General features: G+C 39.0%; 1 protein-coding gene across 3 annotated transcripts; it reads left to right on the top strand.

The window, feature by feature from the left end:
- The first annotated feature begins 392 nt into the window (after window positions 1-392).
- Window positions 393-26551, top strand: itcha (itchy E3 ubiquitin protein ligase a). 3 transcript variants are annotated; one of them, XM_017480045.3, is made up of 25 exons: window positions 398-551; window positions 1532-1655; window positions 9557-9621; window positions 9726-9867; window positions 9985-10109; window positions 12508-12639; window positions 13071-13107; window positions 13380-13558; window positions 13797-13980; window positions 14215-14310; window positions 14455-14629; window positions 14796-14865; window positions 15043-15127; window positions 16216-16344; window positions 16538-16610; window positions 16737-16808; window positions 16922-17010; window positions 17463-17622; window positions 17951-18084; window positions 18479-18619; window positions 21480-21600; window positions 21701-21805; window positions 21914-22010; window positions 23537-23609; window positions 23978-26551. In XM_017480045.3, the coding sequence occupies exons 3-25, from the start codon at window positions 9597-9599 to the stop codon at window positions 24075-24077; spliced, it is 2544 nt and encodes an 847-aa protein (XP_017335534.1). In that variant the 5' UTR covers window positions 398-551; window positions 1532-1655; window positions 9557-9596; the 3' UTR covers window positions 24078-26551. The 3 variants fall into 3 exon arrangements, with proteins under 3 accessions (XP_017335535.1, XP_017335533.1, XP_017335534.1); XM_017480046.3 differs by lacking the exon at window positions 1532-1655 and having other exon boundaries at window positions 393-551; window positions 14802-14865; XM_017480044.3 differs by lacking the exon at window positions 1532-1655 and having other exon boundaries at window positions 393-551.
- Window positions 26552-26709: the final 158 nt, after the last annotated feature.

The following is a 26709-nucleotide window of genomic DNA, read 5'->3' as shown; positions in this document are numbered from 1 at the left end:
AAGCCTGTGCTAATTAGCTCAGATGCCTTACTGCCTGAATGTGAACCGCTTTATTATTATTATTATTATTATTATTATTATTATTGTTGTTGTTGTTGTTTTTGTTGTCGTTGTTGCTTTTGTCACACAATATTCTTCAGTTAAAACTGACTTATTAACGAGTTTCAGAGTCCTAAAAACACACAAGAAAACAACAGTGCTATCTGGTGGGCTTTAATGAAAGTAACTTTAATTTACATTTCTAGGCATATTCTGTATTTATTATTATTATTATTATTATTATTATTATTATTATTATTATTCAAGTTGGTGTTGTTATTGTGTGTAAAGTTGGTGCTGTTATCCATGCGGTTGCTATGTGGAGTGTTTAGACCTGAGCCCGTCATCAACGTCACGGATTAAGGAGTCACGTGACCGGTAAAGGAGGCCGTGTAGAAGACCTTTGGTCAATGGAATAAAACGGAAAAATGTATCAACCGAACCAAAGCGTGGAAGTCTGTTTTCTCTACACCTGCTGAACGCCAGGTACCACATACCTTCATTAAAATCAGGTAATTCCTCTTTGTGACTAAATATATATATATATATACCGACAAGCTGAAAAGGAATATTCTTGTTTGTCTGTTAGCGTTAGCTAGTTCACTAGCAGTTTCCACCTGACAGCGGCCAGAGCTAGCTCGCTATCTGTGCTAGGTGGCTTTGGATAGCGAGCTAAGGCTAAGGCTAGCGCTAAGGCTAAGGCTAAGGCTAGCGAGTGCAGTAACGATGCTCCTGAGAGTCTGGGAACTTTCTCCAGGACACTTTACTTAATCGGTTCTGTCCGTGAACAGGAAGCATTACCTGTGCCACTATAAGCACAAAGTTGTGATAGCAGGTCTACGATTGTTTAATACTAAAATAAATCATGTATTTCGAAGCTTGCTATTTAAATCAACACTAGCTGGTTATAGCAGTACTGTCTTAACTTGCTGGCTCACTCCGAGCCAGCGTTAACACTGGGTTTTACTGTCGCGTTTAAAATACCGTTAAAGTAACACACTGGAAAATGAAAGGCGTGTCACTAGCATACTACATAGCTATAACTGTTCGGTTCCTGTCAGTGCAGCGTTATGAACAGTTTCCTCTAAGGCTCAGGAGTTAGCCTGATACAAATAATAACAACCACACGCAGGCCTCTGGGGTTTCGTTCAGTTCGGTTCTCTTTTTTTATTTGAACAACGTAACTGGAAACGTAATCTCTTTTGTGTTATGTAACTATCGGCTTTACAGGGGACTATTGATATTTGGCTCTGGAAATAATAGCGTGACGTCGGTGCAACTCCTCGTGTTGGACAGAAGCTGTGTGTGTGTGTGTGTGTGTGTGTGTGTGTGGGGGGGGGAATCATGTCACCTGTGACTGAGTGGGTGTGTCGTAATGTTTGATAATACTGGCGTGTCCAGAACTGCTACAGCAGATCGCACGAATCTTCCAGGAGAAAAAAAACAAAACTCAGCAACAGAATCTGCTTTTCTCTTTTCCTGCCTGGAAAAGACAAGAAACAGGAGAGGTGACAAAAAGGTGACATGTGGCCTGAGTTCCTCCTGTGTGAAGGAAAAACATCACATTCAACCACATCCCTGCATCAAGAAGAGTGTGTTCTGTCTGTTTTCATTCGGTAAGTTTGTGTGTGTGCGCGCATGTGTGTGTCTGTGTGTGTTTTCAAAGCAACCTCATGTCAATTCAGAACCAGGCCAAAAAAACACAACCCGATGGCCAATAGAATCATCCTAATGCCAAAATGAAACACAATTTCCACCTTGTTTTACCTATCCAAGTTTCAAGTGTTAATATCTATATATTTTTACACTCACTGAACACTTTATTAGGAACAGCTTTACACGTGCTCATTCATGCAATTATCTAATCAGCTAATCATGTGGCAGAAATGCAATGTATAAAATCATGCAGATACGGGCCAGCAGCTTTGGGCAAATGTGATCTCAGTCATTATTACCGTGACATGATTGTTGTTGCAAGACGGGCTGGTTTGAGTATTTCTTTAACTGTTGATCTCCAAACACACAACAGTCTGTAGAGTTTACTCTGGATTGTGCAATAAAGAAAAAACAACTTGTGAGCATCAGTTCTGCAGACGGAAACACCTTGTTGATGAGAGAGGTCAACGATGAATGGCCAGACTGGCGCGAGCTGACAAAGTGTACAGTAACTAAGATAACCACTCTGTACAATTGTGGTGCGCGGAAAAGCATCTGGGAATGCACAACATATCAAACCTTGATGCTGCAGTGGGCACAGGCTTACCAAGACTGGACAGCTGAAGACAGGGAAAAACGTAGCCTGGTCTGATGAATCTCAATGTCTGCTGAGGCACACAGATGGTTGAGTCAGAAATTGGCTCCAACAGCATGAATACATGGACCCAAACTGCCTTGTGTCAACAGTCCAGACTCGTAGAGATGGTGTAATGGAATGTTTTCTTGGCACACAGGTACACTTTGGGCCTGTTAATACCAATCAATCATCACTTGAATGCCACAGCCTATTTGAGTATTGTTGCTGATCATGTGCATCGCTTCATGGCCACAATTTACCCAACCTCTAATGGCTACTTCCAGCATGATAAAGCACCATGCCACAAAGCAAAAGTCATCTCAAACTGGTTTCATGAACTCGACAATGAGTTCAGTGTTCTTCACTGGCCTTCCCAGTCACCGGATCTGAATTCACTAGAAGACCTTTGGGATGTGGTAGAATGGGAGACTCGCAGCATGAAAGTGCACCTGAAAAATCTGCACGAATTGCTTGATACAGTCATGTCAACATGGAAAAGAATCTCAAAGGAATGTTTTCAACATCTTATGGAATCCATGTCATGAAGAATTGAGGCTGTTTTGAGAGCAAATGGAGGTCCTATCCAATATTACTATAGTGTTCCTAATAACGTGCCCAGTGAGTGTATATTGCACATTAATCATACATGTCTTAAGTGAAAGAAGACATTGTCCTTTGACCATGAGTTCAATTCTTTAATTGTCAACATTTATTTCAGGAAACGCATACAAAATGGTATGAGAACATATCTTTAGTTGTTTACAGTGTCAAGCAGGATGTCCTTGAGAGTATTTATATATATTTTTTACACTTTCTGGTTCACATACCTCTTGGCAACACATGTACAAAATGTGGGACAGACACCTACAAGCATTCAGATTGTACACATTATGTCCAGCATGGTGCCTTTAGGCATATCCAAATGTCTCCTTCAGCTACTTGGCAGCAATATATTTTTTTTTTCCAGTGGATTGACCTGGTTATAATGTTCGACAGAATGAAATATTCTACACTGAGAAACTGACATTGGCAAGTCAGCCTGCTGTCTCTAGATTCACAGGAAAGAAAGTGCATCCCTTGCGTTGCGAAAGAACTGAGAAGCAGTGATGCTGGAAAGACAGCAGTGAGTCCACGTCACCAGATTGTTGAACATCCCCTGCTGTTAGACACAGAGGAACTAATGCCTCTCTGGGAATATCTCGCCTATATCTAAAGACAGTCTCAAAGTCTTTATAGAAGAATCCCTTAGGACCTTTGGACAGCAGATTTGTAGCCAGCAGTTTCACAACTGTTTGAAGCTTTGTATAAAGAGAGCAAAGTTATTACTTGCATTGAAATAAAGATTCAGGATAACATCAGAATTTTCCTAATATGAACTAAACACATTTGGTTTAATTAGAAACTGGACGTCGGTGTCTCAACAAGTAGGGGGCTCTCGAGAAGAAGATATATTTGTATTATTTAAAAGTAGTCATACTGTTTAAGGAAGCAGTATTTAATGCACTGATTCTTTCTCTCTTTTTTTGGTTCTATTATCATTAATAAAGCATAGCTGGCATAGCATCCCAGGTGTTCCCTAGGATAAACTCCGGATCCACCCCTCCCCTGGCCAGTATAAAGCACTTACTGAAGATAAATGAATGAATATCATAATCCGTTTTTATTGTAAGGTACAGAGCTCCTGTTGAGAATGAAAACCGCAGGTGAGCAGGAGGAGAGGCTGCTAGGGCATGTTCAAAAGATGATCATTAAGATAAATATGCAAAATGCTTCCTGGGAAAGGGATGGCTTCTAAGTTTTGTTTTGAAGCACTTTAATGGCTTGCTTTATTCCTGTGACAGGGAGGTGTTGAAATGCGCTTTAAAATGACGTCATAGGTTATAACCATAATTCTTCTCTTGACAGGACACGCAACATATGAGATAACAGAAACCAATCTAGACTGGATTGAATAATGGTGAATTGCTCAGCAGACAAATAGAAACCGCACATGGACAATGAGGAGCGGACATTATAAAGATAGTTAAAAAAAAAAAAGTGCAGTTTGAAACAGAAGAGATAGGAATGAGAGAAGTGTTGAAGAGCATGTGGCTAGAGAGGCCTGATGACCTGTGTGTGAAGGAGCTGGCACAGCATCTTGATATGACCATAGAGGAGTGCAGTTTGTGTACACCTAGGTGTCATTAAAGTAATCACCTTCAGCTCATCTCTTCAGTACACACCTACAAACTGTTTATGCGCTCGAGCACACTGTGTGCTTTGTAAACTCTGTGTTGGTGAGCTAGTGGCCGTGCCAGTTTGCAACCCGTATTGCAGTCATTGGACCATATAATCTGAAGTCACTGGAAGGATCATTTTCCAACAACAAACACAGTCACGTAGAGACTTCTTATTACACCACAAGGAACTCTTACTTTAATTTCCAAGGATTTCAAGTAGAAGCACAAGAAGTCATAAACAGCAGTGGTTTCCTTGACGAACTGCATCCAGGTGAAATGGTTTTGTTAGATGGTGTGTTTTGATATGAAAGTAGTGAAGGTCTCTGCGTCTCCACGTGGATCCTGCAGGGTATTATCTGTCTCGTCTTCTCATCCGTGGCATCCACATGACGAGGGTATTCGTAGAAGTAGAGTACGTAACGTATAAAATGCAGAGCAGGCTATTGCCCATCAGTGCAGTGCTGCCCAGTGACACCTTGTTGTTTTACATCTTGGACGTGAGTCCAAGTTATCAGGCAATATTTAGTGCAGTAAATACAAAGCTGTTAGTGTAGTTCCATGTTGAAATATTTCAACTTTTCTTTGCATGAAGAATAAACTGAGCTGTAAATAAATGCCTACTGTTTTCATTGCGCACACAGAAACACGCATCATACGACATAAATCAAGCAAGATTGAGTTGGGTAGTATTTCTTTTATTGTATTTAATCTGCCAGATTTGTCCTTGTAAGATTAAATTCTTCTCATGCTTTTTCCAAATTGTTGTGACTGACTCACTCTTATGCTACTGCTTCAATAAACGTTCTTATTTTTTTAAAACCCTTCATTTATCATACAACTAATATAAATTGTGAGTGGAAACTTAACAAAATGTAGCCTCCTACTCTTTGTATTCAATCATACACTGATCTTCTCACTTACACTTTAGTTTAGTTAACTTCTCCTCACCTCTTCCAGTAAGTACTACAGATCATTATGACCAAGGGATTTCATAGCCTTTGTGTGAACCTTTAAAAAGATAGTGTGCTCCTCCTCATGAGGGCCTAAACGTTGGAAATGGGGAACCTATTCTGGAACAAACTTCCTTAAAGTTGTCATGGCCCAGAACATTCCGTTCTGATGGTGTTAAGATGGTGTAAAGGGATTTTCAGCAGAATGAGTTTTAAGAAGGGTTTCTTTGAAGACTGTTCCTACTCTGTAAGATATGTGAATCTACTTCCTGTATTTGAGCTAATAATGTGACTTGATTACTGCTGAGACTGTTTGTGTTTTAAGAAGACATTACTCTGGCTTTAATTAAAGATGAATAATATGATAGGATTTTGTGCCAAAAAAAAATGATGAAAGTAGCTTCTCCAAAGCTCACACAGAGTGTATCTACAATTTATTCATTTGGAAGAATAAATTCTTCCAACCATTTGGTTTTCATGTGAGGACCATTTCCATATTGTGCTACATGGTTAGTGACTCAAAAGGGTTATGCGCATGTAAAATTCACATTTGGATCAAAAGATAAAAAAAAGTGACACTGTATATAGAAGAATTTCTTTGATCAGACTATGATTTAAATATGATTATGTAATCTGGCAGGCCTAATCAAGAGTTCAAATAATCAGAGTGATAAGGAAGGTTTTAATCAGTCAAAGGCTTAGTAATTACTTTGAAATGTATTTCAATCATGTGAGAGAGTGACTTAATATTAACTCTGCATTTAAACATGATTATGTTGTAATAGTACATGGAATATTTTATTAAGCAGAGAATAATAAGTCAATATTCATGTAGGTGAAACTAGGACAAATTGATGTAACTCTAAGCTTGTGGGAAATCACTGAGCATGCAGTTCTCACTTGCAGTTTGTATCTTTTTCTTCCTAGCTCGCTAATTTGTTATGTCATTCCACTATTATTGCCAACCTTTGTGAGTGGGCTATTGTTCAAACTGCAGAAGTTTAGATAAATACAGAACTTCGTACACAAAGGCCTGTGTGCACAAATTTGCAAGTACTGATAAGGCCACCTGTTTAGAGAAGATGCATCAATGTTCCAGGGTGTGTGTGTGTGTGTGTGTGTGTGTGTGTGTGTGTGTGTGTGTGTGTTAGCATGGTACATTTTCAAAAGCATAGGCCCATGCAAGAAATCAAAATGAGATCTAATCATGTGTGGCCAATGTATGAGATATTAGAAAAGAATCAGTATTTTATTCAGAGAACTTGAAATCAAAGTAGGTCAAGCTGGTGTGACGAACATGTAAAGTCACCGAGTGCACATTCCTCCATTGGAAAGTGAATCTTTTTCTTCTAGGCTTGCTCGGTCATTTCTCGTAGCGATCTCACTCTGCACCTGCTTAGAGAGATTGAGTCTGTACACAAATCAGTAAAATAGAACCTTGCCATGCCATGTATCCCAACAAAATCTCCAGGTCCTCTGGCAGAAAAACAGCCCCAAGACATTAAAGAGCCACCACCATATTTAACCGTGGGCATGAGGTACTTTTCCATACGGCTACCTCTCTGTGTGCACCAAAACCACCTCTGGAGTTCATTGCCAAAAAGCTCTATTTTGGTTTCATCTGACCATAGAACCTGATCCCATTTGAAGTTCCAATAGTGCCTGCACACTGAAGACGCTTGAGTTTGTTTTTGGATGAAAGTAGAGGCTTTTTTCTTAAAACCCTTCCAAACAACTTGTGGTGATGTCGGTGACTTCAGATTGTAGTTTTGGAGATTTTCTGACCCCAGGATGCAACTAACTTCTGCGATTCTCCAACTGTGATCCTTGGGGATTTTTTGTCTACTTGACCCATCCTCTTCACAGTGCGCTAAGACAATATAGACATGGGTCCTCTTCCAGGTTGATTCATAACATTTCCAGTTGACTGGAACTTCTGAATTATTCCCCTGATGGTGGAAATGGGCATTTTCAATGCTTGTGCTATTTTCTTATAGCCACTTCCCATTTTGTGAAGCTCAACAACCTTTTGCTGCACGTCACAGATATATTCCTTGGTCTTACCCATTGTTATGAATGACTAAGGGAATTTGGCCTGTGTGTTACCTCATATTTATACCCCTGTGAAACAGGAAGTCATGGTGGAACAATTTCCTGTTCCTAGTCACCCATGTGTATTAAAAAATGTAGATTGTCAATGGGAATATACTTAATGTATTTTTCTCATATGAATTCATAGGGGTGCAAATAATTGTTGCACACCTATATTTAACCAAGATTTTTCATTTTTTATTTTATAAACCTGTCTTAGTAATTGTTTGATATCCATGAGCACAGAGTATTTTTGTGAATTTAAGGTTAAACAATAAAGATAATTTTTCACAGCCTTCTTCTATGCTCATATATAACAAGGGTTTGGAGGGCACTGTGTGTATATATACGTGAGGTATGACTGTGCCAAGGCAGTTGCTTTGCAAACCAACTCTGCTCTTGTTACTATGGTAATAAAAGTCAAATCTGTTTTTGCCATCAAAAACCTCGAGACTCAGAAGTTTTTATTTTTGCTGAAGAAGTTTCCAAGTCCCTTTTTCAGGAGAATGTATTTTAAAGATAATTTTGTAAAATCCAAATAAGCTTTACAGATCTTTATTGGAAAGGGTTTATACAATGTTTTTCCTGCTTGTTCAATGAACCATAAACAATTATTGCACATGCACCTGTGGAACAGTCCTTAAGTTTACAGGTGGTCGGCAATTAAGGTCACAATTATAATAACAGGACACTAAAGAGACCTTTCTACTGACTCTGAAGAACACCAGAAGAAAGAAGTCTAGGGTTCCTGCTCACTTGCGTGGACACCTGCGTAGTCCTGCTGCAGGGAGGCGTGAGGACTGCAGATGTGGCCAGAGCAATAAAGTACAGTGTCTGTAATGTAAGACACCTAAGACAGTGCTACAGGAAGGACAGCTGATCGTCCTTGCAGTGGCAAACCACATGCAACCACGTATCGCCCACAGACGTGATCGAGAACTTTCAAAAGCCTTGGTGGAAGAGTGGGGTATCATCTCACAGCACGAACTGACAAATCTGGTGCAGTCCATGAGGATGAGACGCACTGTAATACTTAAAGCAGCTGGAGGCCACCAGATACTGACTGTTACTTTTGATATTGACCCCTCCTTTGTTCAGAGACTCATTATTCCATTTCTCTCCGTCAAATGTCTGTGAAACGTGTTCAGTTTATGGCTCAGCTGTTGAATGTTTTTATGTTAATGCAAATGTTTACACGTTAAGAAATTTGCTGGAAATAAAAGCAGTTGAATGTGAGGGGACAATTTTTATTTAGTTTTTTTTAGTTTTTTTTTTTTTGGCTGAGTATATTTACACATTTTGTCTAATTTTAGTTTTGCCCAGTGAAGCTGCAAAGTCTGTAATAAAGAGAAGTTTAGCCAGGCCAATTAAGATAACACTTTTATAAGGGTTAATGCTACATTCCACTGCCCCGGTCCTGTTGAACATGCAATATGACTGCCTTCTGCATCATTGTTGTGGTTTTAAATAAATAATTACTTCTGGAAATAAGCTTTTTGAGAGCCCAAGAGGCAATAGGAGAAGGACTAATGCTAAATGGAAAGTAAATGTTTTAAAAACAATAAGAGTTGCAAGCAATCCTAATTGTTTGTTCATTATTAAGTTACAACTGCACTGCTACATATTGCAGTTTCGCTAAGACCTGTGTATTAAGTCTGAAATTTAGATTTTATAATCTGATTAGGGGTTACAGCTGGACCTTTAATCATTCTCTGCAATGCTTTCTCTGCTGAGTTTCTTCGACTCTGTCTTCAGTCTAGTGTTATAGAAAAGGTGTTCTACATACATTTAGTCTTGGATGATGGATTGTTTTATTTTAAAAATAATAATAATAAAAAGTTATGATATTCGTTTAACTACAAATTTGCCCAACTGTCTTGTACCTGATTGTCCTGTAAAATGCAGCCATATTTTATTACAATCTAAATGCCTGTCCATTTTAATTGTGTTCAATTTTCCCCCAGATGCATCTGAGCCTCAGCAGCTGCTGTTAATGGCTACACAATGAAGGCCCAATTACAGATAATAGGTGGGTGTTTCTAGAATCATGGATGTGCCTGATTTAGGCCATTTTCATTTGATCAAAAAGATATGTATATTTGTAACTATTTGTAATGATCTCTTGATCATTAGTTTTGTCAGCTAAACTTAAAGAGAACAAGAAGAACTGGTTCGGGCCTAGTCCGTATGTGGAGGTAGCCGTAGATGGCCAGTCGAAGAAAACGGAGAAGTGCACCAACACTCACAGCCCCAAGTGGAAGCAGCCACTCACAGTGTAAGTTTGAAAGTGTGGTATGCCGTGCTGAGCTTACTGATTTCTTTCAGTTATACAAGTATTGTTTTCTTTTTTTATTTTGCTCATCTTTTGCTTTATTTTTTAAATCTCCTATAGAATTGTTTCCCCCTTCAGCAAGTTAATTTTCCGTGTCTGGAGTCATCAGACTCTCAAAGCAGACATTTTGTTGGGAATGGCAACTTTAGAAGTCAGTGAGACCCTCAAATCCAATGACATGAAGAGTAAGTCCTGTTGTCTTTCACATTTGGGTTTTATGCACAGTAAAGTGTCAGTTGTGTGTGCTGTGTGTCTGTGACTTACTCAGTGCGTTGCTGTTGAGGAAGGCAGGTGAACTGGATTAGTGCATGATTCATAAAAACTTTTACAGAAACTGCACACTCACTGGACATGTGTACATGAGACACAAGCATGAAACATTGCCTCGGATTGCAAAGGCGGGAGCAGTACCTGCTGGTGGTGGTGGTGAATTAATTATTTATACTGGGCGTCCTTTTCAGAGATCAAGCATTTTAATACCATGTGGTGTCTGGGGGGACGGACAGAAAACAGCCTATAGGCCTATGGTGGATATTATATAATGTAACATAAGAAAAAATTGTTTTAGGTGAAATTTTTTAAAATCGAGAACATATCTTAACAAACAGCTTTAAGTTAAGCCTACCTAAGGACTGCTGCTGAAAATATATACACCATGATGCTCATACTGACATCCTTTCAACACAGTACTGATTTACTTCATATATGTAATCTATCTGTGTGTGTGTGTGAGTGTGTGTGTGTGTATATATATATATATATATATATATATATATATATATATATATATATATATATATATATATATATATATATATATATATATATATATATAAATATATATATATATATATATATAAATAATATGGGGGGGTGGGGGGGATAAGTATTGGACGCGGAAACATTTTTTTCAGTAAATATATTTCCAGTGAGGCTATTCACATAAAATTTTCACCAGACTTCAGTATTAACTCAAGAAATCTGGAAATAGAAAGAATTCACAACATTAAAATCCATAAATAAAGTTATGTGTAATAAAGTGGAATGACACAGGAAAAAAGTATTCAACGCGCTAAGAAAAAGCAGTTTTCCAATGCAAGATGAGGCAAGGAACCAGCTGAAATCCATAAGTAGTTATACCCCCTATCTGTGCAAATAAATATCAGCTGGGTTAGTAAATTGATGGTCTATAAAAAGGATTTTCGTTACCAAGGTGTCACACAAGAAACATGATGGATAAAAGCAAAGAGCTCTCCCAAGACCTTTGGAATCTTATTGTTGCGAAACATATTGATTGAATCGGATACAGGTGTATTTCAAAACTTCTAAATCTTCCAATAAGCACAGTTGGGGCCATTATCCACATGTGGAAGAAACATCACTCCGTCATCAACCGGTAACGTACTGGAGCTCCTCGCAAGATTTCTGACCAGGGAGTCAGAAGAATAATCAGAAGAGTAGCCCAAGAGCCAAGGACCACTCGGAAAGAACTCCAGAAACACTTGGAGGCAGCAGGTGCCATCGTCACAGAGAAAACAATAGACAATGCACTCCACTGCTCACACTCATCCCGCAAGACTCCATTACTGAAGAAAAGGCATGTCGAAGCTCTTTTACAGTTTGCTACAACTCATTTGGACAAGTTTATGAAATACTGGGAGAGTGTAGTCTGGCCAGACGAGAGTAAAATTGAGCTTTTTGGCTGTTATACTACACACCATGTTTGGGGAAGAAATGGCACTGCACATCACTCTAAGAACACTATAGCAACAGTGAAGTTTGGAGGTGGAAACATCATGGTGTGGGGCTGTTTTTCATCACATGGTACTGGCAGACTTCATATAACTGAAGGAACGATGAATGAAGCCCTTTACCAGGAGATTCTTGAGAAGAATCTGCTGCCATCCACCAGGATGATGAAGATGAGAAGTGTGTGGACTTCCAGCAGGACAACGATCCAAAGCATACAGTAAAGGAACTTCTCAGTTGGTTTCAGAGAAAAAAATCAAGGTGTTAGAATGTCCCAGTCAATCACCTGACTTGAATCCAGCTGAACAAGATTTAAGACAATATGTTTAGAAGAATGGACCAAAATCACACCTGAATATTGCGGCCCATTAATTTCTTCATACAGGAAGCGTCTTGAAGCTGTTGTTACAAACAAAGGCTTCTCCACTACGTATTAAATAAATTTCAGTTAGCGTGTTCAATATTTTTTTCCCCGTGTCATTCCTCTTTATTACACATAACTTCATGTATGGACTTTAATGTTGTGAATTCTTTATATATTCGGATTTCTTGACTAAATACTGATGTCTGGTGAACATTTCATATGAATAACCTCATTGGAAATATATTTACTGAAAGAAATGTTGACGCGTCCAATATTATTTCCCCCACTGTATAATCCCATATTTTTTTTCTGCTTTTCTCACTGGGCATCTAAATCTACAGCCAGATTTCTGTAAAGCTGCTTTGTTAAAAGTGCCCTACAAATAGAAGTGAATTGAGCTGTATTATTATTCACCTTTAACACCAGGTTTCTTATACACCTAATCGAATGGTGCTTTTTCCTTCTCTTAGTCCATGAGGTGATACAGACTCTGCCTCTGAGTGCAGATACAGATGGCAGTGACGTGGTGGGAGATCTGTCTGTGTGTCTGGATGGAATGCAGGTGGATCCTGAAACGTTTGCTTCTGAGGAACAGAAGCACAGTAAGACATCTGTTTACTAACAAATCATCAGCTCTGCTCAGGTTGACCCTTTACAATGATCTTTGCAGAAGATTCAGCACCAGAGCGAAATGCTATTATACCTGTGGGGGGGACATGAAATGCAACAGACAAATCTTTACTGACATGCAGAACATGTACCACACTGTAAAGCAAAATCATAATTGTAAGCAATCAGCAAGGGATTGCTTTTTAAGAATAAATGCCGTCAGGCAATTCTGGGGTTGAATGTGATCCACCTGTAAAAGCAATTTCACTGTGCAATCTCATTTAAGACAGAAAGGCATGGAATAGGTGTCTGCATATTTCACTAACTTACATCCTAACATGAAACCACTGTAAAAATAAAAAAAAATAAAAAAATAAAATGCTTTTTGCAGCTTCTTTTATGAACTGTGCTTCATTTTTCTCAGATGGTCTACCAAATTCCAAGCAAGAGGCAGCTGGAAGGTACAACAGTTTTTAATGTTACTGTTTTTATGTAATCTGAATATTTTATGTCTTTATCATCTCAGATTTTTATTCTGGTTTTGTTTTTGTGACTATCAAATCCAAGAATCAAAAGAAGCATCTTAAAACTCTTTTTAAACTAATCTGCAATTCCTATTTAAGTTGGACATTTTTTTTCCCCCTTTCCTGAAACCAGTGTACCATCATTTTAACACTAGATTTTAATCCTGTATAAAAGATCATTTCCCAGCATGTGCGTTTGTGTGTCTCAGATCGAGTCGCGATTCCTCACCCTCCAGTGACCTTGCTGATGATTCTTCTCTGCCCAATGGCCATGCTGTGGGAAGTACAGGGTCTCCCTCAAATTCCACAGGAGCTCTGAGACCTCCAAGGCCCCCCAGACCCCAGAGACCACCTCCTCCCTCCCCCCAGAGACCAAACTCCTCCACAAGTACCTCTTTCACTTTGTTGTTGCTGTTTCAGAAGTGTGATTAATTTGTCAAACCTGAGAATGCACTGCAGGATACACCCCCCCCCCCCCCCCCCCCCCCCCCAGTGAACGTATTAAAATGTTGGAAAAATGTTGATTCTTGATTTATACTGAATAAGTAGTTTCTCGAAACAATATCTGTAATAGATTGTGATAAATATTTTTGGCCTCATCATTCAACAACTGTCAATCTGTTCAGCCTCCTCTACTGGCTCTTCACCCACCCACGGCAGTAGTGGTCCAAGTCCAGGCTCATCCCCACGTTTACGTGTGAATGGAGAATCAGCAATCCCAGGATCAAACTCAGGGTCAGGGCCAGCCCTGAGAGTGAGCCCCACTCCCCGCAGAGTGTCCCCCATCAACAACGGCCCACTTCCTCCTGGGTGTGTTTCTCTCGCCCCCTCTCTCGCCCTCTCTTGTTCTCTCTCGCTCTCTCTTTATGGAAAAATCATTATCAGATTCTAAGCTATTCTTGACTCTTTCACACTCTGAGTTAAGCACTAAGAAAAGAAAAACTCTGGCATTATAACCCAACAGTGAACAATATTTTTATAATTGGTAGACTTGATGTACATTGTCTGAATTCTTTTCCTCGTGTGTGTTTTTACATATTGTAGCTGGGAGCAGAGAGTGGATCAGAATGGTCGTATCTACTATGTGGATCACATTGAGAAAAAGACCACCTGGGAGAGGCCTGAACCTTTGCCTCCTGGGTACTGTAGTCGAGTCCATTGATAGTCCTTTAACAGCAAAGCTTAATAAAAAGAATGAAACAAGAAAAATCTAAATATGTACCTAGTATGTCTACTTGGAGTGCACTGAACGAATGGTTATTAAAATATTTTTGTCTCGCTTAGCTGGGAGCGTCGTGTGGACCCGATGAGCCGAGTGTATTATGTGGATCACCTAAGCCGGAGCACCACATGGCAGCGTCCCACTGCAGAGTCTGTGAGGAATTACGAGGAGTGGCAGAGCCAGCAGAGCCAGTTACAGGGAGCCATGCAGCAGTTCAACCAGAGATTTATTTTTGGGGTCAGAACGCACACATATCTCTCTCAACCATTTTCTAGCTGTTTTTATTGCTCCAGAAAAAAAGTTAATATTTATCTGCCATAATGAAGCGATTAAGTGATTTCCCCCCACCCCTTCTGCTTTTTGTCCTCTCTCTCTCTCTCTCGCTCTGTTGCTTTCTCTATAGCTACAGGATCAACTAGGGCCAGCTCCTAATAAAGAGTTTGATCCACTGGGTCCTTTACCACAGGGATGGGGTGAGACAGTCACTAACACATTCCCAACCCATTAGCTTATCTTTTCCCTCAATCTCGCATCACAAAACTGTTTCGTAGTGTGAAGAATGGAATCCTGAAGTATGAAATTCTAAATCCTAAATAATCTGGATTTGACCCAGTGTTTTGAGCTTGTGTGTCTACCCTTTCTGCTTACAGAGAAGCGAACTGACACAAACGGGAGAATGTACTTCGTTCATCATCCTACACGGACAACACAGTGGGAGGATCCTCGTACTCAAGGGTAGGAAAGTACACATCTTTGAAGCAAATGATATTCTTATTCACAGTGGTGCTTGAAAGTTTGTGAACCCTTTGAATTTGCTATATATCTGAATAAATGTCTTAAAACGTCATCAGATTTTGACACACATGTCCTAAAAGTATACAAAGAGAATCCAATTAAACAAATGAGACAAAAATAATATACTTGATCATTTATTAATCCAGGAAAATGATCCAATGTTGCATATCTGTGAGTGACATAAGTATGTGAACCTCTAGGATTAGCCGTTAATTTGATGGTGAAATTAGAGTCGGGTGTTTTCAATCAATGGGAGGACAATCAGGTGTCTTTTATTTAAAGAACACGGATCTGTCAAAGTTGGATTTTGTTTGTGGAAGTGTTTCATGGCATAAACATGAGATTTTTGAGGACCTCAGGAAAAGAGTCATTGATGCTCATCAGGCTGGAAAAGGTTACAAAACCATCTCGAAAGAAACCAGTCCACAGTCAGACAGATTGTGTACAAATTGAGGAAAATCAACACCATTGTTACCCTCCCCAGGAGTGGTCGACCAACACAGATCAATCCAAGAGCAAGACGTGTAATAGTACAGCTGTACTGAGGAATGGCCTTCAAATCCTCCAAGACGACATGCAGGACTGATCGACAGTAACCAAAAACATTTAGTTGCAGTTATCGCTGCACAAGGGGGTCACACCAGATACTGAAAGCAAAGGTTCACATACTTTTGCCACTCACAGATATGTAATATTGGATCATTTTCCTCAATAAATAAATGACCCAGTATAATATTTTTTTTCCTCATTTGTTTAATTGGGTTCTCTTTATAAACTTTAAGAACTTGTGTGAAAATCTGATGATCTTTTAGGTCATATTTATGCAGAAAAGTAGGTTCACAAACTTTCAAGCGCCACTGCATATAGCTGTCCTCAATTTACTCCCCAAATCTCAAAGTACTTGAGTTTAAGAAAGAATATGAACATTACAGTTAATGGTGACAAATACCAGCTCTGTTCTAATTTGCAGTATAATTGTGTGTGTGTGTGGGTGTGTGTGTGTGTGGGTGGGTCTGTGTGTGGTTCAGGTTGTTGAATGAAAAGCCCCTGCCAGAAGGCTGGGAGATGAGGTTCACAGTGGATGGGATTCCATATTTTGTTGACCACAACAGGAGAACGACCACCTACATCGACCCTCGCACGGGCAAATCCTCACTGTGAGCTCTTCAGCATTCTTTTGCATGTGTGCAGCTTAAATTAAGAGCTTATGATGTTTATTATAAAGCTGGCTAAAATGTTTGTGTCAGTATCAGCCTAAAAGATGTTCCTTAAGGCTAATTCAGCTTATTGGTCCGTGCATCTAGTCAGTTCTAACTTTTTTTTGTGTGTGTGTGTATTTATGCTACACAGTGAGAATGGCCCTCAGATTACCTATGTGCGTGACTTTAAAGCCAAAGTGCACTATTTCCGCTTCTGGTGTCAGGTAGGTTCTAAATCTGCAATAAGTAATTTAGTGATTGACTTTTATACAAGCAGTTTGTACATGTAATTTATTATGACAGATTCTTTCTTGTAATGGGAATAATTCATTTTTGTTTGCTCACTATAGCAACTGGCAAGGCCTCAGCACATCAAAATCCACGTCAGTCGCAAGACGCTGTTTGAGGATTCCTTTCAGCAGGTCAGCATGGACACCTTTGTGCAGTTGATGTGCTTAATCAGTTCCTTTAGAATTCCTTATTTACAGCTGCTAATTATGATTAATATTTCAGAGTCCAAACATTTATTTCCTAGATCATGAGCTTCCACCCACAAGACCTGAGGCGAAGACTATGGATCATCTTTCCAGGAGAGGAGGGACTGGACTATGGGGGAGTAGCTAGGTGTGTGTTTATTACTCGGCTACATGACGTCTTGAACCTGTAAGATGTTAGTCAGAATTCAGGAGGGTGCATTTCTAGAGGTGTAGCTTCTTATTTTGCTTCATGTACGTGTGTTCATTGCCACATCTTTTTAATAGTAGATTGCCTTTATCCTAGGAACAGCTGTGTACCCAACTACTGAAATTCAAGAGGTGGTGGTTAAAAACGTAACCCGATAATTTCCCTGTATGTTATGCGATGCAAATTCAGTTCAAATTGAAGCGCCATTTTCTTGCTTAATTAGGTCATAAGTAAACTCTTTGTTTCTACAGCCTACTTCAGGTGTGAGTTACAGTAATTGCTGGGTCATGCGTGTCACACACATCAAACTAGGCCAGTGATAAGCAAGATATAAATAAAATAAACAATACTGGCCAGCTGTAGTAAGAATAATTGTCTGTCTGTCATTACAGGGAATGGTTTTTCCTGTTGTCTCATGAAGTTTTGAACCCCATGTACTGTCTTTTTGAATATGCGGGTAAAGACAACTACTGTCTGCAGATCAACCCTGCCTCGTCCATCAACCCAGACCACCTCAAATATTTCAAGTTCATTGGAAGATTTATTGCCATGGTACACGCACATTTTCACTTTATTCCATAAATGATCAACTAGTAAAGCAGTAACCAAAGACTGCTGTTCAGCATTAAGGACCAATTTTATCTCAATTCCTCCAACTGATGTAAAGCATATATTTATGTATACTGTATAAGGCATGTTAGAGTGGAAGTGCAAACATTTGGGATTTTGGCTGAAATGGCTGAGATCCGTATAGTCAGATAGTAATCATCTAATTATTTCTGTGTGCTTGAATGCTATTTGTCTGTTAACCCTTAAGTTGAGTAAAGGATGTGTGTCTCTGCATCTGAATTGTTTGTTTTAATTGTCTGTTTTGCCCCAGGCTCTGTTTCATGGGAAATTCATCGACACCGGCTTCTCTCTTCCGTTCTATAAGCGGATCTTGAACAAGCCTCTGGCCCTGAAAGACCTGGAATCCATTGACCCTGAGTTCTACAACTCCCTAATCTGGATCAAGTCAGTGAAATTATGCTGCTGTCTATAATAATCATATTAATCCCAACAGAGCAGTATCTGTCAAGAACTGCCATTTGATGAGCAAATAAATAATAATAATAATAATATAACGGATTTGTAATTTTCAGGATAAGATTGTTTTCTTAAAGATAAAAAGATATGCAGTATGGGTTAGAGAAAAGTGGTACTGATATTTTCTCTGAGAGATTTCCCTGATAATGGTAATTACGCATTTGATGTACTGTATGTGGGTTGGAGATCTCCATTATCCTTGTCACAGAAATATGAAGACATTATTTTATGACTGAGAATAACTTGGAAGATTGTAGGCTGGTGATGTGTTTTTCTGATGCTCATGTTACTGGATAATGTTTGCACTGGCATTTACACACAGGGAGAATAACTTGGAGGAGTGTGGGCTGGAGATGTATTTCTCTGTGGATAAGGAGATCTTGGGTGAGATCACTACTCATGAGCTGAAGCCAGATGGAGGAAACATTCTTGTAACTGAGGACAATAAGGAAGAGTATATCAGGTATTAGCACTGCGAGACCTATTGTACTGCTCCCGAGTAGACCCGTAAGCCAGACGTCTAGAAAGTCTGGTACGTTTTGTCAGTAAACATGGGCTGCCTCCTTTCACAGCAAGAGGCAATTTGGCCAACCGTAGTCCTTTTCCCAAACATGCAAGAATAACTTGTCAACAAGTGCTTCACACAAAACTCATGAACTTGGTCCAATATTTTGATCCAAAATGCTCACTGCGTCTAAGTGTTCGAACGATTCCTGCTGAAAAAAAAACATAGAACATTTGTTGGTTGTTGCCATAAAATTGTACAAAATATACCAGGGATATGATACAGTTGTGCCCAAAAGTTTACATGCCCCTTGCAGAGTCTGCTAAATCTTAATACTGTTAACAAAATAAGAGGGATCATAAAAATCCCATGTTGTTTTTTATTTAGTACCGCCCTGAATAAGCTATTTCACATAACAGAAGTTTACATATAGTCCACAAGACAAGATAATAGCTGAATTTATAAAAATTGCCCAGTTCAAAAGTTTACATACCCTTGATTCTGAATACTGTGTGTCGTTACCTGGATGATCCACGACTGTTTTTTTTGTTTTGTGATGGTTGTTCACGAGTCCCTTGTTTTGTCCTGAGCAGTTGCAAACTGTTCTTCAGAAAAATCCTCCAGGCCCTGCACGTACTTTGCTTCTCCAGCATCTTCTGCATATTTGACTCTGTTCCAGCAGCGGCTATATGATGTTGAGATCTATCTTTTCCCACTGAGGACAACTGAGGGACTCGTACACAACTATTACATAAGGTGCAAACATTCACTGATGCTCAAAAAGATAACGCGACACATTAAGAGCCAGGTGGATGTAAACATTTGAACAGGATGATCGGTTAAAGATCTCTTTTTTTCTATTCATTACTGCCCTTCAGAAGCTAAATAAGATAATTACATGTCTCCCAGAAGTTGTCTGTCCCAGAATTACATGTCTGTCCAAAATTTATAGACATAAACTGAACACGTTTCACAGACATTTGACGGAGAGAAATGGAATAATGAGTCTCTGAACAAAGGAGGGATCAATATCAAAAGTAACAGTCAGTATCTGGTGGCCTCCAGCTGCTTTAAGTACTACAGTGCGTCTCATCCTCATGGACTGCACCAGATTTGTCAGTTCTTGCTGTGAGATGATACCCCACTCTTCCACCAAGGCTTTTGAAAGTTCTCGATCACGTCTGTGGGCGATACGTGGTTGCATGTGGTTTGCCACTGCAAGGACGATCAGCTGTCCTTCCTGTAGCACTGTCTTAGGTGTCTTACATTACAGACACTGTACTTTATTGCTCTGGCCACATCTGCAGTCCTCACGCCTCCCTGCAGCAGGACTACGCAGGTGTCCACGCAAGTGAGCAGACACCCTAGACTTCTTTCTTCTGGTGTTCTTCAGAGTCAGTAGAAAGGTCTCTTTAGTGTCCTGTTATTATAATTGTGACCTTAATTGCCGACCACCTGTAAACTTAAGGACTGTTCCACAGGTGCATGTGCAATAATTGTTTATGGTTCATTGAACAAGCAGGAAAAACATTGTATAAACCCTTTCCAATAAAGATCTGTAAAGCTTATTTGGATTTTACAAAATTATCTTTAAAATACCGTCCTAGTGCCCTCCACTAATATTGGCACCCTTGGTAAATATGAACAAAGGAGGAAAAATTGTCTTTATTGTTTAACCTTTTCATCTTTTGTTAAAAAAATTCACAAAAATACTCTGCTCTCATAGATATCAAACAATTGCAAACAAAACACAGGTTTATCCATAAATAATATATCTTTGTGTGCAACAATTATTAAATTCATGTGCGGAAAAATATATTTGAAGTGTATTCCCTTTGATATTGTAAGAAAATAGCACAAGCATTGAAAATGCACATTTCCACCATTAGGGCAATAATTAAGAAGTTCCAGTCAACTGGAAATGTTATGAATCAACCTGGAAGAGGACGTGTGTCTATATCGTCTCAACGCACTGAAGAGGATGGTTCAAGTGGCCAAAAACTCTCCAAGGATCACAGCTGGAGAATTGCAGAAGTCAGTTGCATCTTGGGGTCAAAAATTCTCCAAAACTGCAATACAAAGTCACCTACATCACCACAATGGGCCGTGGTTGGATCTTCCAGCAGCACAATGATCCAAAACATACATCAAAATCAACACAAAAATGGTTTACTGACCACAAAATCAAGGTCCACCCATGGCCTTCCCAGTCCCCTGACTTGAAACCCATAGAAAACCTGTGGGGTGAACTGAACAGGAGAGTCCACCAGAATGGACCTCAAAATGTGAAGGATCTGGAGAGATTCTGTATGGAGGAATGGTCTCAGATCCCTTGCCATGTATTCTCCAACCTCATCAGGCGTTATAGGAGAAGACTCAGAGCTGTTATCTTGGCAAAGGCAGGTAGCACAAGTGTTGACTAAAAGGGTGCCAATAATTGTTGCACACACATATTTGCAGGCAGCCCTCTGCTGCCTGTAAAGCAAATTGATCTCACAGACTTGTTCAGTCGGTACACTTTGCGAGTTGCTTTTTAAGGAAAAGTGGCAGAGCTGAGCATTTCTGCTCTAGCTGGGGGTGAGGCTAATTTATAGCCCAGAAAATGTACACAGAAGTTTGAAGAGAAGCAGTCAGACAAAACCATTATATAGCAGTATTGTCAGTTTTTAAGGTGTCTCTCAAATTATGTGGTTGTTGTAGGCCTTGAAAAGTGTTAAAATAGTATAAACTGCACTTTTACATCTTGTAAAATAGCTGCATTACTAAGAGTTTCTTGTATAACTGAGAATACTAAAAAATGTTGTTGTTTTTTTGGCAGACTGGTAGCGGAGTGGAGGTTATCCAGGGGGGTTGAGGAACAGACTCAAGCTTTCTTAGAAGGTTTTAATGAAGTTTTGCCTCAGCAGTACCTGCAGTACTTCGATGCCAAAGAGCTGGAGGTACAGACTATTACAGCCATAGAAGAATTATTTCTCTTCTAACTCCACTTCTCATTCAACGGTTTATCATAAAACCACGTATCATATTATGTGTCCTTAGGTGATGCTGTGTGGAATGCAGGAGATTGATCTTTCAGATTGGCAGAGGAACACAATCTACAGACATTATGCTCGCAGCAGCAAGCAGATCGTCTGGTTCTGGCAGGTAAGTCTGGCTTCTTGCTCACAAACACTCATAAAGCACTTAGATAGATGAGATCAGTGCTTGATAGAAAATTGCCTCCAGTCTCAGTCCTTCACTCTCCATTTGTAGCTTATGAAAGAAATGGACAACGAGAAGAGGATGCGTTTGCTACAGTTTGTGACCGGGACTTGCAGGCTTCCTGTTGGGGGGTTTACTGACCTCATGGGTAAGTGCAATGAGCTGCTCCTGCATGCATCATGTGTATTAAGCTGTAACCTGTCTATATACAGTGCCCTCCACTAATATTGGCATCCTTGGTAAATATGAGCAAAGAAGCCTGTGAAAATTTGTCTGTATTGTTTAACCTTTTGCCTTTTGCACTTCTGTTTAAAATATTCACAAAAAATACTCTGCTCTCATGGATATCAAACAATTGCAAACAAAACACAGGTTTATAAAATACAAAAAAAACATATATATATATATATATATATATATATATATATATATATATATATATATATATATATATATATATATAAAAAAATAATATGTTTGTTAAATATAGGTGTGCCACAGTTATTGGCACCCTTTTAGTCGACACTTTGTGCTACCTCCCTTTGCCAAGATAACAGCTCTGAGTCTTCTCCTATAACGTCTGATGAGGTTGGAGAAGGGCAAGGGGTCTGAGACCATTCCTCCACACAGAATCTCTCCAGATCCTTCACATTTCGAGGTCCACGCTGATGGACTCTCCTCTTCAGTTCACCCCACAGGTTTTCTATGGGTTTAAAGTAAGGGGACTGGGATGGCGATGACAGGACCTTGAGTTAGTAAACCATTTTTGTTTTGATTTTGGATCATTGTCCTGCTGGAAGATTCAATCATGGCCCATTTTAAGCTTTCTGGCAGAGGCAGTCAGGTTTTCATTTAATATCTGTTTATATTTGATAGTCCATGATGCCGTGTATCCTAAAAAATGTCCAGGTCCTCTGGCAGAAAAACAGCCCCAAAACATTAAAGAGCCTCCACCATATTTAACCGTGGGCATGAGGAACTTTTACTTCTGGTGTTTATTGGCAAAAAGCTCTATTTTGGTTTCATCTGACCATAGAACCTGATCCCATTTGAAGTTCCAGTAGTGTCGGGCAAACTGAAGACGCTCGAGTTTATTGGATGAGAGTAGAGGCTTTTTTTTCTCGAAACCCTTCCAAACAACTTGTGGTGATGTAGGTGACTTCGGATTGTAGTTTCAGAGACTTTCTGAACCTAAGATGCAGCAAACTCCTGCAATTCTCCAGCTGTGATCCTTGGAGATTTTTTGGCCACTTAAACCATCCTCTTCACAGTGCGTTGAGACGATATAGACACACGTTCAATTCCAGATTGATTCATAAAAAAAGATATGAAAAATGGGAATATACCTCAAATATATTTTTCTCATATGAATTCGTAGGAGTGCCAATAATTGTTGCACAACTATATTTAACAAAGTTTTTTTGTTTGCAATTGTTTGATAATCTTGAGAGCAGAGTATTTTTGTGAATTTTTATTTTTTTTTTTTTTCATTTTTTTCATTTTTCATTTCATTTTTTTTAAACAAAGTTCAAAATGTTAAACAGTGAAGACAATTTTTCACAGCCTTCTTTGTTCATATTTACCAAGGGTGCCAATATTAGTGGAGGGCACTGTATTACTAATCATGATTAATGTTCCCTAGGAAGTGAATATAAATGCTGTTTTTTTCAATAGGGAGCAATGGGCCACAGAAGTTCTGCATCGAGAAAGTGGGAAAGGAGAACTGGCTTCCCAGGAGCCACACATGGTGAGTTTACTACAGTATCTAATTGTGTCTAATGCTGTGACTCTAAGACAGTATTTATTTCAAAAGTCATAATAGCGTATACTTTTTTTGTTTGTTCATTTTTCTTATCATTTAATGACACTGAAATGTACTGGGCAAAGGTAGCTCAGTGATTAAGGCATTGTGCTACTGGGCAACCAGTTGGAAGGTCATGAGTTCAAATCCCAGGTGCCATTGATGGGCCCTTGAGCAAGGCCTGTATCCCTCAAATGCTCAGTTGTTTCAACTCTTAAGTCGCTTTGGATATAGATGTCAGCCAAATGAGGTAAATGTAAAAAATGACAAATGTACCATTTGTCAATAAGGTTATTTTGTTTTTGCCATTACAGTTTCAACCGGTTGGATCTGCCTCCATATAAGAGCTACGAGCAGCTCAAAGAAAAGTTGATGTTTGCCATTGAGGAGACAGAAGGCTTTGGCCAAGAATGATGTGTACATCCGTACCCCTGCATGTCTTTTGCACGTCTCCATTGCAGCAGTTTACCATTCAGACTTATTTAAGAGAATGCTGCTGAAGGAATGAAGGAGAGAGATGACATGAGAAAAGAAAAATTCTTGAGAGCACCATTCCTTCATCACATCACCTAGGCTCACGTTTTCCCTCTGATTTCAGATGCATTGTTTGAAATTTCACTTTTTTTGTGGTAATGCTGCCTTTGTTAGTCATCTACACACCAGTATGCCTAGGCTTAAATAAACTAAACTCCACTTAAGACACACACGCGATCCACGCTATGCACCCTGGTTGGCTGGAGTCACGATTAGTATTTTGCAAGACTGTTTTACAGATTTGTTGTTTTTTGTTTGTTTGTCTGTTAGTTTTAACATTATACATGCCTCATTTACAGTTGGGCATTTATTTTTCTGGCAGCACTTACAGTAGCTCAACTGTATGCATGAATATTACATTTTATTTAACGGGCTCTCGATCATTTAGGTAGCTGTCTGTCTGCTGAGTTTTAGAATTCCGATCAGAAAGTTTTCACACTGATGAAGCACTTTGAGATGTGAGCTCAATGGCCAAGAAATTTGCCTGAGGTTATGAGAGTCGATAAGCATATAAGGCATTGGCTTAGTAATTAAATCTCTTACGAAAACCTGGAACAAATCTAGTTTTAATCTCCAGCTGACTGAAACCAACTTTCCCATGTTAGTAATGGGTGCATGCTTTTAGTGCAAGTTAAGCCATCTGTTTTTAGTGCACCAAATTACCCTAACATGTAAAAGGAGTTGGAGTGTAATGGTCTTTGTATCTGAAATAATATACAAATCCAACATCCTATTTTCTGAGAATTTTTCAAAATGGCTAAGATGGAAGATGAACGCATATTTTAATACTTGGACATACATGTCATTAGGGTAAAATGAGTTCTAATTCTAGTTGATGCTATTATGCTTTAATCTGGTAAATAAAATTGATTTTATAAAAACAAGTTAAGGTGCACCTTAAAGTTCCATTTTGACAAGGTCTTTTTTTTCCCCCCTCTGTTATGAAGCCCCTGAAATGTTCAGAAGTGAGCTGATGACATTTCATTCGAGTCTGACCATGCACTTGTCACTTTCCAGTTTTCTGAGCAGGTTTAGATTTCTCCAGAACTGTCCTGAAAACCTCGATCCCTTTAAAGACCCTGCCATGCTTTAATGTAGAAATCAGATGTTGAATACCATCACCAGTACTGATTTGCTAGGGCATTTCAGGTCTTCTACTGCTTAAAGGTGCTTCATTTTAATTACTGGTGTTTTTCTTTTTAAAGACATTATTGATCGGATGTTTGCTTTAAGAATTAGAATTATCTGGAGAAATGCAATGTTGTGTATTTAAATATGTCAATATACCATTCAAAAGCAAATTCTAGCCATATAGTTTGAACGACCATAGTGGAGGTATCTGCTTTCACCGTAGGGTCTGATTTACATCTGTGTTTGGTGGGGAAAAAAAAAGCAACATCAATCATTACGTTTCTTAAGAGTAAGGTTAGTATAGCACTAGCTCGAAACCCAAATAGAGATAATGCGAGAGCTCTTATCTGAAAACGTTTTTAATATGCTGTACAACTCCCCGTCTCGAAACTGTGAGCCTGTGTCATTAATGTGGGAGTCATAGTACTTATTTTCTTAAATGAGTTTTGTTTATAAAACTAATGGATATGCCTGACTTATTGGCATTATTTCTTCATGTGTCAGCAAAGTTATAGAATACGTAGATCAGCAATCTGTGATTTTCCTTGGCTAATTACTGGATTAACCTGCCTGATGTCAAAATTATGCAAAACTTAAATATCATGTTGTGATGTACAGTGAGATGGATTCCAATGCTGAACGTTAAATGAACGACGATGTCTTTATTTCTTTGGAATCAACTGTTTATTTTGTAAAAGTACCTTTTTCAAAGAGCTACAATGTCCGGGAGTCTTTGTACGCCATGGTTTTGAGAGTATGGTTTAAATTTCACAGGCAGCACAATGTGCAACAAACTTGACAATGTACTGTTTCACTTAAGTGGATCTTAAGTCCCTGTAGCCAACACGAATCCACACATCAATAATGAGCTCCTCTACTGTGTTGTGATTCTTGATTGATTAATGCAGCTCTAAACACTCCAGGATGATTTGTTATCAAATTGAGGACAATATTATGTTGTTCAGGTCTCCATCGCCCCCCCCAGTTAATATCATCATGTCTTAAAGCCATTTGTAGGTAAGCAGAAAGCTTCAGACTGTTTCATCTCTTTATTTTCTTATCTAACAAAGACATTGTAAATCTTGTAACATTTAGCTTATCTTTTAATAAGTGGGGTTTAATGTTATTTTAAACGAATTTTATTTTTCTTATGTGGATGTGTACAGTTGGTTGATTTCTTGTCAAAATATTCTGAACTGAAGAAATAAATATATAATGCATTACTTGTCCTGGTCATGATTCACTTTGTAATACTGTAATAAAAAAAAAATAAAATCATGCTGATGCCCATTAACAGAACTAGAAATTCAACCTGTTCCACGACCTCGGCTGGGTTAATAAAGCTACAGGGTGCACATGAGGCCATTTGATTGTTCAGGCT

The sequence above is a fragment of the Ictalurus punctatus genome, chromosome 11, assembly GCF_001660625.3.
Source record: "Ictalurus punctatus breed USDA103 chromosome 11, Coco_2.0, whole genome shotgun sequence".
Taxonomy (NCBI): Eukaryota; Metazoa; Chordata; class Actinopteri; order Siluriformes; family Ictaluridae; genus Ictalurus; species Ictalurus punctatus.
Note: the sequence above shows the minus strand (reverse complement) of the source record. Positions and strands in the feature narration are given on the sequence as shown.